At 37.3% G+C, this 17,464-nt stretch overlaps 1 protein-coding gene across 2 annotated transcripts in view; it reads left to right on the top strand.

Annotated features, from left to right (window-relative positions):
* The window catches only part of DHRS7C (dehydrogenase/reductase 7C), a 76,243-nt gene extending 62,778 nt beyond the window's left edge, over positions 1-13,465 (top strand). For both annotated transcript variants that reach the window (XM_007482978.3, XM_007482979.3), the window contains exons 6-7: positions 11,267-11,422; positions 13,213-13,465. In XM_007482978.3, coding sequence (XP_007483040.2) covers positions 11,267-11,422; positions 13,213-13,421 — 365 coding nt within the window. In that variant the 3' untranslated portion in view covers positions 13,422-13,465. The remainder of the gene's footprint in view (positions 1-11,266; positions 11,423-13,212) is intronic.
* The last annotated feature ends 3,999 nt before the right edge of the window (positions 13,466-17,464 follow it).

Raw genomic sequence — 17,464 nt, 5'->3', positions numbered from 1 at the left:
AATCAGCCTAACAATACCATAGCCAAAAGAAACCACTCCTTCTGAAGGGAGGAGGCAACTCTTAAAGGGCCAGACTTAAAAAAAAAAAAACATTTTTTTTTCTGTTGCAAAAAGCTTTTCAAGATACAAGACGGCAAAGAAACTATTACTTTCCGTGGGTTATCTAGCCTTGATTAGACATTTCTTTTATATGTTTTACAACTTATTTTTTGTCAAGATTCCAGATTATATTTATTTTCTGCTTACCATCTATGAAAATTTTCAATGACTGAATATAAGTGTAAGTCGCTTGATTTCATTCATTCCCACATATGCTGGAACATTATTCTTCTTAATCCAATTATTCTATGCCATAAAAAAGGTGTGCATCTAATTTATGAGAAAAAAGCAAAAGACAATGAAATGGCTGTGATGATTTTAGCCATGAGAGAGGAGATGACACAACTAAAAAATGGGTCATATGACTTGAGACTGTTATTTAAAGGCATAATTAGTCCAAGCTAATAACAAACAGAGGTCCTGAAAAAGCAGCATAAAGTATAGCAGCAACAATACACAAACAAATACAAAATGTTGTAATTGTAATTTCAAGAATTCATTGCAAGCACCAAATTTAGAAACCATGGAAAGATACATCCAACAAGGGGCGAAACCACCTTATTTGCAAGTAGTCTCATGTGCTACTAAACAAAGTCAGTTATGAAGCCAGGTGCATGGGGTAACATCAAAAAGGAAAAATGGGAAAGAAAATGGGGGAAAATAAAAAGGAAGGAGACTGCATGCAAATAGAATTTGGGGTTCCAAAAGCACAAAATAAAACTAAAGAGGAGATAGAAAAAGAAATCCAATTAGATAAGGATGTAACAGAGATTAAAGAGAAAATTTTTGAAACAGTGGAACAAAATACAAAAAAAGGGAAAGGAACAGATCTAGCAACAGTCTGTAATACACAAACCTTAAACTTATTAGGACATTATAACTTAAAAAGAAAAGAACATGAAAGATTAGATCCAAGTAAGAGTGAATTGCAACATTTCTCAGCACAAGACAAAAGTAACTTAACAGAAAGAAAAGAAAATACTTTAGAAAGAGAAAATATAGAACAAATAGAAAAAACAAAAACAGAACCATATGAGACACAAATAGTAGAGGGTTCTAAAGATTCTAAACAAACTGCAACTGAATTAATTGAAGCACATGAGCAAACAGCAATGTCGAGAAAATGCAATAACAGAGAACATTCAAATTAGCAGACTTCCTGGAGACAATGATACTGAAAGCAGGGATGAGATTACAAAAGAACATACCAATGACAATAGAAAAGTCAAACTTTTCCTTATGCCAATCCTTATGCCAAAGAATTCCAACCAATAATAATTGCACAAGAAAAAGCAAACACAAACATTATTACACCATCCTTAAGTCACCATGATAATGCAATTCCATTGCAAACTGATGATGGATTGCAAAATGCATGTTCAAAACAACAAGAGAAGTCTGTAGCAGAAGAACAAAACTAGGATATAATAGCAGATCCACAGGAAGGAACAAACACACAAGAACCAAATTTATCAATACATAACACAGAGTTACAGCATACTAATAAGCAAGAGCTTGCAAAAGACTTGGGGAATAGAAAAATCATCAAGCAAGAGTCAGTGCAAGACACAAATCAAACTATTTTGAAAAAGGATCTGGTTTCCTGTTCATGGATGACCTTTATTTGCTTCTCAGCTGTTCAATAGGTTTAAGAGGCAGAGATGTTTTGGAAGTAGTGTTGCAAATGTGAGAGTTCTGTTCTTGGCTACTTGAACCTCAGACCCACTGATGAGAGCTCTGCACAGGTAGAGAATAATTGCCAGCCAGCTGGCATATATGCCTGGGGAGGAACATTCCTGACCAGCAGTTTAGTAGAGCTTGCACTGAGCAAAAGATAAAAGAAAAGAGAACAGAAAAGGCAGGCAGCAGCTGCAAGGGAGTGGAACTGCTGTGCTGCCCTCCTTCATTCTAATATTTTACATTCCAGCAGACTGGGTTGTGTATCAGACTTGTGTGCATTCCACTTTAAAGATTACTGTTTTAGTCATTCATACTTTCATTTCACAAATATTTGTCATGAATTTATTAAAATAAATCTCTGTGTTGAGCATTATGCAGTATCCTAAGATGGATGAAACAATCCTTTTCTTTTAGGTAATTTACAACCTAGTAGATAAGAAATTAAGAAAATATCTCTAACCTCAATCTCCTCCTCTCTATTTCTGCTGATACAATCCTTATAAATGGGCCCTCATTGATACCAGCCTAGGTCCATGAAATAACCTTCTAGCATGCTTTCCTATTTTCAACCTTTCCCATCCATACTTCACAGAGTAAATACAACAATCTTTTTTTTACACAAATCTAGTCAAGTCTCTCTTCTGCTTAGAAATCTTCTGTGGTGCCTTATTAAGTTATTTACTTATTAAGTAAAGTTTAAACTCCTTTGTATAGTAAAGGACTTTTACCACCCTTATTTGCCCTCATTATACTATGCTCCTGTCAAAAAAGATTCATCTATACCCCCATACTTTTGTACCTTTGTATATTCTTCCTAAACTTGAAATATTATACCTTCCCTGCTGAATTCCTACCCATATCTTATTTTTAAATTTTTTTGTTGAAATCTTTTGTTTTATATCACCTTATTTTCTAAAGATATCTCTCTCCCTTCCCCCTCCCAAGAGTTATCCCATGTAATAAAGAACCAAGAAAACAGATAAGAAAAGTAATTAAAACCAACCAACACATCAAATGATAATATATATGCAATATTTCACAACAATTTTTATTCATAACTTAACAAATACCAAGTAAAATGAACATTTGCATCTGTAGAATAAAATGGGAAAATAAAGATTGCACATGAAATGGCAAACTTCATATATTCATAGCTCACTTTTATATAAAATACATAATTACTTCAAACTTTAATTTTCAAGGCTTTCTTGTTTGTCAATTATTCTTTGTTCTTCCTTCCATTTTCTTCTGTTCATTAAAAAAATGCTTGATTCCTTTTCTTTCTTTCTCTTTGTGTGTGAGTATAGTCAGTGGGGAAAAGGAGGGATTCATCCTATCTTAGACTTTCTTTCCCTCACACTCATTCTCAACTGGAGAAATAAAAAATAAAAGATATAGAATTTTCATAACAAATATTCAAAACAAAAAGTCACACTAGCTGTGTCAGAAGAGATATATCATTCTTCATCTTGAGTCCATCATCTCTCAGTCAGTGAATTATTCACAGACTTCCTTAGCAGTCCTCTAGAATCATGGTTGGTCATTGCATTTAGTGGATTTTTTCACTTTCAAAGTTATTTGTCTTTACAATGTTGTTGCTTTTGTAGAAATTATTCTTATGATTCTATTCACTTAACTCTGCATAAGTACATGAGTTTTCATTTTGGAATTCTTTCAGGAGATGACCAGTAGATTCTTTCCATTTCTACTTTATCCTCTGCTTCTAAAATATCTGGGCAGTTTTCTTTTATGATTTCTTTCATAATTCCTTTTTTACAAGATTATTTTATTAATTGGTATGGAAGATGCTTTTGATAGAGTTTGCCTAGATTTTCAGCAGAGCTTTTGATGAAATAACTCATACTATTCTGACAAATAAGATGGAAAAATGTGAATTAGCCAGTAACATAGATGGATATAATTAGGTGGATTCAAAAAACTCTGGATAACCAGTCTCAAATATTGGTTGTTAATGGCTCAGTGTCTGTGCTAAAGTAAGTTTACATTCTTCCAATGAGAATTAGGTAAACTGTGCTTGGTCCTGTGGTGAAAAACATTTTTCAGGGAGTAGTTCAGTGAATTGAGAGCCAGGCTTAGAGGTAAGAGTTTAAAAAAGAAAAACATTTTTCAGATTTGCAAATGACATAAAACTAGAAAGAATAATAAACTCTTCATTACAATGTCAGGATCCAAAAAGATCTTGATATGTGAGGTAAATGAGCTCAAATTGATAAAAATGTACTTCAATAGGGATAAATGTAAAGTCTTGTACCTGAATTTTAAAAATCAGCTTCATAAACAAAAGTTAGCATGGTATTATTAGGAATTAGCATGGTATTATTAGGAAATAATCTATAAAATGTCTACAGATTTTAGCTGGCTTCAAAGTCAATAAGTCAACAGTGTGATACAATAGCCAAAAAAAAAAAACTATATTGGAGAGACTTGTGTGTCTTCCCTAATACCTAACTATGCACACAAAAGATTCATATACGTTTCACAAATTGTTGAATATATTGAATTTGCACAACTATCTATCACCAATTCTTAGATTCTGAAGACTTGATGGCCTACTAGTACAATCTGCACCTGAATGATGATTCCCTCTATATCCTATACAAGTGAACACCTAGCCTAGCTTTAGCTTGAATACTAGCATGAGGAAAATATTTCAATGCAGTCTGTTCTGTTTTTAAATAACTCTAATTGTCAATTATAGTACAGACAATATTATTGTATTGGAGGAGAGGATATCATAGTGTATTATAGTCATGGACGACTTCATGGAGCAGATGGATGGTCTTAAAAGATGAATAGGAGATGAAATATGATATAAAAGGGAAAAGAGAATATAGAAAGAATTTGGGGTGAGGAGGAAGTATGGTGGGGAAAGGATGAATTTAATCACATTTCCCAGAGATTCAGTCTTTTCCTTTTTTAAAAAAGAGACTTGAAGCCCCCCCAAAATGATAACTTTTTTACCTCTGTATAGAGTCCAGTATTTTCATTAAGTACCAAGACTCTTCCAGGGTTCAAAATTGATGTTTATTTTATGGCTCAAATGTAGAAATCAGTCCTTGTGAGCTATCTTCAAGGGATAATCTAAGGGCAGGGACTGGATTTGTGATTATACTAGTGTCAGGAATTCCCTTAAGAGGAAACTTACTGCTAATGCATGTCAACACCTTTTCTGCATCTTTTAACTGAGATGCTAAATGATTTGCACATGGTCATATAGGTCAGTATGCTTACTTTTTCTCACATTGAACCAGTCCAACATGATGTTTCCTAACCATTTCCATACCAAGAACATATCTTTTTCTTGTTCTTTTTAATGCCACTTATTAAAATATAAATTCCTTATGTAAAGATGGGATTAAATCTCCCCTATTTATTCTTTAAAGATGTTATCCACCAGGAATTTTTCACCTCTACTTCATCCTTAAGTGGGGAGGAGGAGGTCTATGACACCACATATGCTAATGAGTGACAAATCAAAAACAACTGACTGCCCCCTGGGCAGTCCAAAGCAAAGTTAAAGCCACCATTGGTCCATATAAAAGTGGACCAAAGGCACAGGAAGTGATGCAAAGAACTGTCTTTAAATATGGTGATAACTTCCTGTGAGGAGGTTCTTCCCTTTTGAACTTGTCCTTGGAGGAGCTCAGGCTTGAGACCTCAGACTTCTTCTCTTTGGACTGTAATGTGGGTGAGTGAAAAAGGCTGACTCCCTTTCCTTGGCTTTTCTGGAAGCACTAGCCTCCAGAGAGGCCCCTCATCATGGAGGAGGCCTTGTGGCTATAATCCTTGTTTATTAACCTCTGTGCCCCCTTTGCTGGGGCCTCTGAAGTCCTGCCTGGTTCAGACCAAGCCAGAGCAGTTATCTCTCTCTCTCTCTCTCTCTCTCTCTCTCATTTTCCTTACTTTCACTCTCTCTATTTGTAAATAGACTACCATAAAAGTCATTCTGACTTGAGTAATTCATTTGGAATTAAGTAATTAATTCCAGGTGACCATACTCTTAAATATTCAGTCCAACCATAATTTTACCCCTTACACTTGAAGGCAGAGATTGCCTTGCTCATCAGTTCCTGGGATTTCAATAATCTCCTCTATGTAGATAACTCCTTGTTCTATACATTTAGCTCCAGTCTGTTTTGAGAACCATGTTGCCAGTTCCTATTGAACATCTCTAACTAGGATTCCCATAAGCATTTCAAATCATACTTGTCCAAAATAGATCTCATTATCTTCCCTTCCTCTCTAACATTTCTTTTTATTCGGGGCATCATCCTTCCTTCCAGTTAACCAAGTCTGCAACCTCCAAATTATCAACTCTTCCCTCTCCCTCCACATTAATATCCAGTCAATGGCCAAGTCTTGTCAACTCTACCTCCAGAAGTTTCTCACATGACTAAATGTGATAAAAAAAAATTTCTACTCTTATGACCCCCAGCTTTATTCAGGCCTTCCTGACCTCTTTGCTTGACTACTATCATGGTCTTCTAATTGTTCTCCTTCCTTAAGTCTTTTCTCTCTTCAATATATCTTCCACAGAGTAACTAAAATGATATTCCTAAAGCACAAGGTCTGAATGTTACTTACTCACTTAAGAGACTGCAACAGGAGCCTCTTTTCTACAAAGCCCTCCAAGAAGAGATTATAAGAGATAACTCATTTAAAATAATCATAGATAGAATAAATTGCCTGAGAGTGTAGAATTTAAAAGGCCCTCAGAGTATTGCTCCCTTTCCAAGCTTGTGTGGTTGCTCTATTGTAAACCCTCTATTCTGGCGTACTTTCTGTTTCCCATAAACTTCATATGGCCTATCTTCATGCCATTACAAAGGCTGTCCATCACACCTAAAGTGCACTCCTTCTTTATTTCTCCTTAGAATCTCTAGCTTCCTTTAAAGCTTTGCTCAAGTGTCACCTCCTACAGGAACCACTTACCCTCATGACAGGTGCTATTGCTCACCTTCTGAAAATTGCTTTGCATATGGCAGACTAGATGTTTGTCTCTCCACTACAATTAATGAAATCACAAACAATCCAGATTCTTTTTTTCCTCTAAACCGTTATCTTCTGTCTTAGAATAAATACTGTGTACTGGGGTTTAAATGACTTGCCTAGGATCACATAACTAGAAGTGTCTGAAGCTAGATTTGAATTCAGGATCTCCCAACTCTAGGTCTGGCTCTCTCTCCTAACTGCCCTCAGCCCAGATTTCTTGACTGAATTAATTAGTAAATCAAAATTGCAAAGTAGGTGTGAATGAGCAATCAGTTTAGGAGGAATGGAAGTACTTAGATCATTGAATAAAGATTGAAAATATTTTGTAATTATCTGAAAAAAATCAGACATACTTCCAGATCTCTATATTACTACTAGCTAGTTCAGGACAATATAAGACCAGTTGCAAAGCCTGGATGACTCCAGACTCATGAACACTTTAGGGAGGCAGACCCTTGAACCTGTAACAAAGAGCAATAAGGAGGATGGGGGGAAGGAAGTGATCCTAGAAGGGGTGTTACACTCCCTCCAAACCCCTCCACTGATAATGTCATTGGAGAAAATGGACTGTTGAGAGACAACACATGCAACCAAGTGTAAAAATTAAAATTAGTTTCAATAATAAAATATTATATTTTAGGAGGTTTATTAATGATCATTAGAAATCAAGGAATAAAGAGGATAAAAAATAAAGACCACAAGCCCATAGCTGATCAGCCATTTCAAATTCCCTACTCACCACTGTCATCATGCTTGCCGCATGCCCAAGAGCAAGGGCAGGACTGCCCACTCAATATTTATCCCCTCAGGAAGTACATAATGACAGGAAGTCAGTGGGCTCCAGGAAAATGTAGTTCTTTTTAGGGTAACAGATTTTCAATTATACACAAGAGAGAGGCAGACTAAGGAAAAACTAAACACAATGAAGAAGAGCAGCTTTAGACTTCTACAAAGGTACAAATCCTCACAGCCTAGCAGAGCACCATCCCAAAGAAGTTCATGAGGACTCAAGAAAGGGAGAAAAGACTTCCATTAATCAGGAACTGTGAGTTACCCCATTGCCATATATGTATACTATATGTGTACCTCACCACCATTGTATAGTTTAAGTGCCCACCCTTGCCCTGGATTCTGTATATACCTGTGGGTGAGTAAGCATCAGACTTTTGGAAGAAATGTTTTATATCAACCATTGTTACTGTCTTTAAAAAGCCAAATAAAAAGATGGCAGAATAAAGCAGAAACTCTCTGTACAAATAACTATTTTTCAAATACCTCAAAATGAATTCCAGAGTAGTAGAATCAAAAATATTTCTATAGGGGAGGTGTGGGTGGGAAGGAATTTCCTATCCAAGATCATTTAAAAAGTTGGCAAGAAAGGTCTGTTTCACTAGGGCAAGAAGGGAAAGCAATACAATGCTGACAAACAAGCATCTAAGGCCTCAAACCCCAACAAGTCAGTAGCCAGGCCCCAGTTGGTCAAAAGTTATGAACAGGAGAGGCAGTTGGGTAGCTCAGTGGATTGAGAGCCAGGTCTGGAGACAGGAGGTCCTAGGTTCAAATTTGGCCTCAGACACTTCCCAACTGTGTGATCTTGGGCAAGTCACTTGACCCCCATTGCCTACCCCTTACCACTCTTCTGCCTTGGAACCAATACACAGTATTGATTCCAAGATGGAAGGTAAGGGTTTTATTTTTTAAAAAAAAGGGTATGAACAGGTAGCTTTCAGATGAAGAAACAAAAGCTGCCTATAATCATATGAAAACATGCTCCAAATCACCACTTATTAGAGAAATGCAAATTAAAAGTCTTTGATACCATTTCACACCTATAAGATTGGCTAATATGTAAGAAAAGAAAAATGACAAATGTTATAGAGAATGTGGGAAAATTGAGAAACTAATAGATTTTTCTTTGGAGTTGCCAATTGATCCAACCATCATGGAGAGCAATTTAGGACTATGCCCAAAGGGCTATAAAACTGTACATACTTTTTGTTTCAAAAGAAGCTATATGTACAAAAATATTTATAGCAATTTTTTTGTAGCAGCAAAGAACTGGAAATAGAAAGGATGGTCATCAAGTGGGAAATGGCTAAACAAGTGATGGCATATGATTATGATGGAGTACTATTCTGCTATGAAAAATGACAGAAGGGATGATTTTTTAAAACCATATGTTTTATGTCCATATTTATGTTTAAATATGTTATATTTAAGTCCCATATGAACTGATGCAAAGTGAAATGAGAACTGGGAAATCATTGTGTATAATAACAGCAGTGTTGTAATGGTGATCAAACTATGAAAGACTTGGCTAATCTGATCAATATAGTGACTTAAGACAATTCCAAAGAACTCATGATGAAGAAATGCTACAGAAAGAGCTGATGAACTCTGAGTACAAATTGAATTATATGTTTCTCTTTATTTTTAGTATTATTGTGGGGTTCAGATGTTTCCCCTGGGGTTCAGGAATGATACCTTTTGCAAGAATGCAAGACTCCAATATTTAGCTTAAAAACAAAAAGAGAGGGGGCAGCTGGGTAGCTCAGTGGATTGAGAACCAGCCCTAGAAACGGGAGGTCCTAGGTTCAAATCTGGCCTCAGACACTTCCCAGCTGTGTGACCCTGGGCAAGTCACTTGACCCCCATTGCCTAGCCCTTACCACGCTTCTGCCTTGGAGTCAATACACAGTATTGACTCCAAGACAGAAGGTAAGGGTTATAAAAAAAAATTTAAAAAAAAAAAAGAGAAATTTATTAGTTTGGGGAGTAATGTTGAGAATGGCCAGGAGGATAGCAAGGTGGAACAGCAAGATGTGGAGTAGTTCCTTGGGAGGACAGCATGAATGGAAAGGCTGTTCCCCCTGATGACATCACTTCGGGGGATTTTATACTTTTTACAACAGTGTTAGTCACCCAGGCATAAGGTGGGGTGATCATACTGGGGTCTGCCTGGGGACATAGAGATTCCTTAGTTTTAGGGGACAAACAGATGTCTGATAGGATCGAGGTGTGGCCTGAAGGTGCATCTTTCTGTCCATCTTAAAATCTAGAGGATGATCAAAGGTAGATAGTCATCTCAGGACCCTAGGGGGGTCATTGGTTGTTTTTAGGCTCAGAGTCACAAGGATGGAAGGGAGCTAGGGAGTTTCCCTAATAATAGTTCGCCTGCATTTCTGGGGTACAGTGCCCATGTCAGTATGGCTAATATGGAAATATATTTTGCATGATTTCACATTACAATTGATATTATAGCCTTTTCCATAAGTGTGAGAGGGGATAGGAGAGAGGGAGAGAATTTGGATCTCAAAATTTAAAAATAAAATATTAAAAATAAATAAATAATAATTTTTAAATTTTAAAAGAAGATTAGGACACACTGGGAAAAAAAGAATTGATGAACTATTAGACCTTTATAACATGTCGATTCCTTTGCTAAGGTATGAGTAGATATGAACAGCATTGTGAATGAAATGCTGAGAATGTTATGGATATAAATTTATTAGACAGTCTAACAAAAATAACTAATGAGTTGAGGTCAACAATCTCTCTCAGTGACCAAAGATGCCAAATAAGGGTCAAAGAGCCTTTAAGTCCAGGTCTGTCTTCTTGACAATACATCATTGAAATCTCCCCTAAAAAACAAAAGGATATGAATTTTTTCATAGGCTCTGGCAGCCTTCAGGTATGACCAATTGCTCATAATAGACAGCTGCCCCCCAGCCATTTGGATTAGAAAAACATAAGCCACTTCAAATAGGTTTTTACTGCCTTGGCCTCCCTTTTTTAGAACAAGTCACCCTCAACTTTGATAAGGGGAATAGCCAGGACAAAGGGGCATATCTCTGGGGGAGGACCTAGTCTTGTCTGGCTTCTGTTTACATAGTCAACAAAATTAAGAGTTTCTGCCCACATAGATGCCTCAGTGGCTGGGAGTAATTACATTCCTCAGCTAGAATGGAAGAGTTCTCTTTTGAGATAGGCTAAGAGAGGTTTTGACAGAAAAGGGTATATTAATAGATTAATAAATATCAAATGATATATAGCATAATATTGATTTTCCTCAATAGATCTATCTCAGTGGGACAAAGTCTCCTTAGGAAGCATTAGATAACTCCTCTATCCCATCTCATTAAGACCTAGCCCTAGTGGGGCAGCTAAGTATCTCAATAGATTGAGAGCCAGGCCAAGAGGCAGAAAGTCCTGGTTTCAAATTTGACCTCAAACAATTTCTAGCTGTGGGACCCTGGGCAAGACACTTAACCCCCATTGCCTAGCCCTTACAGCTCTTCTGCCTTAAAATAAATATAAAACAGAAAGTAAGGGTTAAAAAAACAAACAAACCCTAGTCCTAGAAATGGATGACTTTCTTCTCTAGGTATCTGCCGCTAAAAGACTCTCCTATATCACAGAAAAGAAGAAATGTGGTCTTTCATACATGTTCTTCTCTGCTTTGTTTGTCTTCTAGATGCTGCTTCAAAACATGCTGCCCAGGGATTTTTTGATTGTCTCAGAGCAGAAGTGGAGGAATTTGAAGTGGTCATTAGCACCGTGAGCCCAACTTTCATCAGATCTTACCACATGTATACAGAGCCAGGGAATTGGGAAGCTTCCATCTGGAAATGTGAGATTTCTGAGTTACACAGGGATGGGTCAAAGAAGGATGACATAAGGGACAGATCCTGGGGAAGACCTCTTGTCAGCGCACCAGGCACCCTAACATCATGACTTCTGGGAATAGTCCTTTTCTGCTGAATCCACAATTTGGGGTTGCAAATCCTCTGCCACCTACCACCTTTTTTTCTATAACAACCCCTATATCACAATACCAACATCCAAAGTGCAGGGGATCATTGGGAGGGGATCATGGCATAGCTCAAAACATGTAGATCTGGACTGGAAGACCTTGAGAAGTTCCTAGCTGTATTATATCCAAAGGGTGTAGAGGAAGAGCAATGGACAGATTGGATCTAAGACAGGGGTTCTTGATTCACAGTCTATGAATGTTTTTTTTTAATTCACAAATGAATTTTAATATAATTAATTTCCTTTATAATCCTAGCTATTTTGTTTTATGCAGTTAAAAACATTTATTGAGAAGGGATATAGACTGCTTCAAGGGGATGACAAGACCCAGAAAAGATTAAGAATGGTGGGTCCAACATGAGACCTGTCTTGTCTGGGTTCACAAAGTTCCTAGAATGCTTGAAATGCTACAAAACCGTTTCATTCTCCCAGTCATGTCATGAGACTTAGACAGAATGAACTTGACCATCCTGTGTGCCTTGTTAACTAGAAAAAACACAGAACTATTAAATAGTCAAAATCACTCTTTAATCAAGGGCAAAAGGGGTTCAGGGCTAGTAGGCCTCGACAACAGAGCTGCTCGCCACACGCAACTGCACAGAGTGCGAGGATTGAACTCTGGCTCCTCTGGTCACTGACCCCTGGGAGTGCCACCGACTCAGAATGGACTCCAGATGTTATGGGCGGGAAGGATACCCTTGGGGTTCGGGAAGGATATCTTTTGCAAGCATGCAAGCATGCAAGACTCCAAAACTTAGCTTAAAAACAAAAAAGAGATTTATTAATTTAGAAAGTAATGTTGAGAGTGGCCAGGAGGATAGCAAGGTGGAACAGCAAGATGGGGAGCAGTTCCTTGGGAGGACAGCATGAAAGGAAAGGCTGTTCCCCATGACAACATCAGTTCTGGGGATTTTATACTTTTTACAACAGAGAGTGTTAGTCACCCAGGCATTTGGTGAGGTGGGGTGATCATCTGCCTGGAGAAATAAAGATTCCTTAGTTTTAGGGAACAAACAGATGTCTGAGATGTAGCCTGATAAGATCGAGGTGTAGCCTGCAGGTGCATCTCTCTGTCCATCTCAAATCTAGAGGACAATCAAAGGAGGATGGTCATCTCACGACCCCAGAGGGGTCATTGGATGTTTTTAGGTTCAGAGTCACAAGGATGCAAGGGAGCAAGGGAGTTTCCCTGATAATAGTTTGCCTGAGTTTCTGGGGGTACAATGCCCTTGTCACTTACCACTCTTCTGCCTTAGGACCAATACCCAGTATTGATTCTAAGACAGAAGGTAAGGGCTTTAAAAAAACAACAACAATAATTCTCTCTTTGCTTTATGTGGAATTCTTCTTTCTGTCTTTAACCTCCTTGGGACATATGGCCTATCTTAGGATAAAAAGATATATTTTAGTCACTTTTTTATATAATTTCAAATTGTTTTCTAGAAAGTTTGGACCAACTCAAGGAATACCTGTCTTCCAGTAGTCTCTCCAACATTGACTTATTTTTTGTTTGCTTTACCAATTTGCTGAGTGTGAATTGAAAACTTAGAGTGATTTTAATTTGCATCCTTATTATTAGTTATTTCTTCCTTCTCCTTGATCTCCCAGTCTTTTTTAGAAAATTCGCCTATGGGGTACACCCTGTGGAAGTTGCTGAAGAAGTGATGAAGACAATAAGACGAAAGAAGCAGGAGGTTTTCATAGCCAACCCCATCCCCAAGGCTGCCATCTACATTCGCACCTTTTTTCCAGAGTTCTTTTTTGCTGTGGTGGCCTGTGGAGTCAAGGAGAAATTAAATGTCCCAGAGGACAGGTAACATGACAATGACCATGATGGAAATAAACTGTTTTTTGACAGTAATTAAGTGGTCAGTTTTGACTTAGCACAGAAGTTGTCCTAAGCATAAGGGCAACTTTATATTTCTCATCTTGAGCCTAGTAGAAGACACTGGCCAATGCAGGTAATGATAGATCCAGCACTAGCGAAGAGATTTTTTGGTTCTACTTGGTTTAATTCCATAGGTTATTGAAGATAGTCCTCACACCAAGGACAGACCTTGACCCTCTTCTCCCCCAAGTCCTAAAGGCTGACAACCAGAAAAAGGGAGCCTTTGGTGTACCTACTTCATGGGAAAACAGATAACTCACCCAAACCAAACAAGGAAATATACTGAATTCATATGAAACAAAACTTTTAAAAGATAGTCCAAATAAGCTATCAAATTCATGGTGTCTCCAACTACCATAATATTTTTAATAAAGCTCTCAAAAGAAAATGTAATTTATTTAACCTCAATTAAGAAAGCCTCTATTTAGGTTCCCATCTGGTGTTTCATCTTAGTATGGCAATGACTCTGAGTTATGGAAACTACGCCCATGAGCTTTGGCAGATCTTTCTGTTAGAAAGGTAATGAGTACAAGCCCAGTAACTCTGCTTCTGTCATCCAAGGAACAGATCCACTAAATACAAAGAGCTAAAATGACTGGCCTAAGAGGGTCAACCAGTAAGTCAAGCCAATAAGTACTGAGTATGTTCTAGGCACTATATACAAACACAAGCAAAAATTTATATTCTTTCTTATTTTTTCACAATATTTTTTCCAGATCCAAATTTCTTCCCTCACACTTCCACCAGTGAGAAAACAAGAAAAAAAAACTATTAAAAACATGTATAGTCCAACAAAATTAATTCCTGCATGTGGCCACCTCCCCTGCCCCATTGGGAAAAAACAAAAAACAAACCCACAAACCATATTCAGCATTGAGTCCACCACCTCTATCTGGAGATGGATAGCATGTTTCATCATGAGTCCTCTTGAGCTGTAATTGGTTTCATTGGGTTGGATCAGAGTTAGTAAGTCACTCGAGAGGCTTATATTTTAATGGAATAAGGGAATACCAAAGAATGAACTGAGAACCAAGAATGCAGGGGGTGGGGCCATGGAGCAGAAATCAGGAACAGAAGAGAGGCCATAGAGGGGAAGGGATTTTCCAAAGTGAACAAACTGATGATGCATGGAGAAGTTGAAAGAGTCAAGAATAGAGCTGGGAGAGGAGTGAAGAAGTGATCAGAGGAAGTCTCATACTTTCTCAAATCAGAAGGTCACAAGTTAGAATCACCACCAAATGATGAATTTTGTCAGTCACAGAAACTAAAAAGTGTTGATTGTGGCATGAAAGGAATATGGAATACTAAAAATAATTTAATTCAGCCACTTTATTTTTATTTCATGAGCAAATTCACACTCTGTGTGTATAATTATTTGCCTGAAGTCACATTGCTAGTAAATAACATAACTTTTGATTTGAATCCAGGTCCTCTGATTCCAAATCTATTGTTCTTTCTATGAAGCTCTAATCATGGAGATATGCCATATCTTAGACAGATTTGACTAAAATTATGTAGAACCAGAGGTTCTTCTAGGTTTGATTGATACCACAAGTCTGGGTAGAAAGATCAATCTGAAGTCTAAGAGAAGAAAGTCAACAGGAATGTACATACTAGTGAACAGGCTTGGTGAGCTCTGTTCTAGTTCAATGATTTGTTCTCTGGTATTTTTGATAATGACTGCTTCGTGAAGGTGGTTCTGGATCCAAAGGTACAGAACCTAAAAAGTGGGCAGAGACCCTAGTGGATCAGGACCAGAAGTATTGGACTCTCTATGAGATCTCATACAAGTAAATAAGCAGGGATTTGCACTTTCATGAAAGGTGGGTTAAGGGCTTTGTAGGGCAAAGGGAGTTTCAAATATTAGGAACTTCCATGGTAATACCCAATTTTTATTCATTTCCTCTCTTAAGCTTGAATTATTTCTTCTCTCTGTAGCAGCACATCTGCCATCTAGTTGCTAGCTCCCTGAAACTTCTCAGTGGGTTGACATCTATCTTTTATGGCTATATCCTTGGGACTTAAGCCAACTATACCTTGTAATTGCCTGACTGGCTCAGAACCACAGAACCAAAAAGGTCTGAAAGTCATCTTATCCAACCTCTACTTTACAATATAATCTGACAAATGATCATCCCTCCTTAACTTGATTACTTCTAGTAAGCAAGAACCTCTCCTTTATAAAACAAGTATATTCTACTCTGGGATAGATGTAACTAATTGTTAAAAAGTTTTTTCTTACATCAAGCCAAAATCTGCCTTTTCTGTTATTTCCATCTATTGCTCCTAGAAGAAGCAAAAAAGGAGAGTTGGAGGATTTAAGAATTGTGAGGAACAAAGAATGAGATCTTGGGAGGAGAAAGGCTAAGACAAGTCTGGAAAAAAGTTAGAGAATTATAAATAAAGGCCAAACTCAAAAAGAAAGTAAAATATTCTCACCAGGAAAGGAGAACTCAAGACGAAGTGGAAAAGAGAACTGAGAATAATAGGACACAAGAAGAAGTTAAGGACCCAAGAATGAGAAGTGAAGAGAAAGGAAGAGAAATAATGAATGAGAACGAATCAAAAAGGAGGATTCAAGAAGAGGGAGGGAGATAAGGAAAGGAGAACCCAAGTAGAATTTAGAGGAAAAGTAGGATACAAATGTGAGGACTTGAGAGAGGGAAGATTGAAGAAGGGGGAAACAAGAAAAGTGAAAAGAGACAAGATAAGAGAAAATCTAAACTAAAGTGAGGGGTGGGGAATGGGGGAAGGAGGTGAAGACAGAAGAGGAAGCCTCCAAAAGAAATTGAAGAGGAACAAGAACTTAAGAAATCAAAGGAATGTAACAGGGTCCTTGAAGACTCAAAAGTCCCTCCCCACCTCACAGGAAAGAAACTTAAAGACAAATCTGAGTATTTAAGATCGTAAGGAAAGGCACAGAATCTCAGAGCCTGAAAGAACTTCTATCTAATCCAGCTCATACTGAACAAGAATCCCTCCTACAACATTTACCAGTTTTGGTAAATTTACCAGTGAGTGGTAAAAATCTTTGCTTAAAACCTCCTGTAAATCGTTTAAGGACCTCTATTGAACTTTTGTACAAGTCGAATAAGAAATATCCCCTTATATCAAGCCTAAATTTGCCTCTTCATAATTAGAATTTTATTCAACAAACATTTATTGGGCACATATTATGGACCAGGCACTGTGCTAGGCATGGGAACTACAAACAGAAATGACAACAAACCAAAAATAAAATTATGTCTGACCTCAAGGATTTTACATGGACTTTCCCAGTTCTGTCTTTTAAGGCCAGACATCATAAAAACTAATTCCTATTTCAGATGAAAATTCTTCTAATACTAGAAGACAGACATGTTCCCCCATATTCTCTTCTCCAAGTTATACCTTACCAGTTCTTTTATCAGTTCTCAAAAGCACTTTACAATCCTGGTTGCTCTCTTCTGAATATTCTCCAACTTGCCAATGTCCTTCTTAAATGTGGTGCCCACACAATATTCAGATGTGATCTAACCAAAACAGAGTACAGCAACATTGTCAACTCAAAGATATAAACAATGTGCTATAAAATCACGTTTGCTTTTTTCATGCCTTATCACACTGTTTACTCTTTTCAACTTTGTAGTCCACTAAAAACAGGTCTCTTTTTCAACAAACCACATTCTAGTCAAATGTTATAGTCTATGGAGACTATTTTCTGATCCTGTCCCTAACTCCCATCATATTAGCTATGAGCTTTGTGTTACCCACAAATTTAATTAGCATGTCACATAAATACTGATAAGTGTTAAATAGTATATATCAAGGCTAGAATACTGTGTTCCTCCACTAAAACTCCCCTTCAAAGTTGACATCAGGCCACTGGGTCCAGTCATTCATCCAGGTCTGAATCTTTGTAATTATATCCTATCAAACCTATATCACCCCCTTCTTGTCTACAAGCATTGTAAAAGAAATGTTATTAAATGT

This window comes from Monodelphis domestica, chromosome 2 (assembly GCF_027887165.1).
Source record: "Monodelphis domestica isolate mMonDom1 chromosome 2, mMonDom1.pri, whole genome shotgun sequence".
NCBI classification, from domain to species: domain Eukaryota; kingdom Metazoa; phylum Chordata; class Mammalia; order Didelphimorphia; family Didelphidae; genus Monodelphis; species Monodelphis domestica.
The sequence above is the reverse complement of the archived record's forward strand: the minus strand, read 5'-3'. Positions and strand labels throughout refer to the sequence as shown.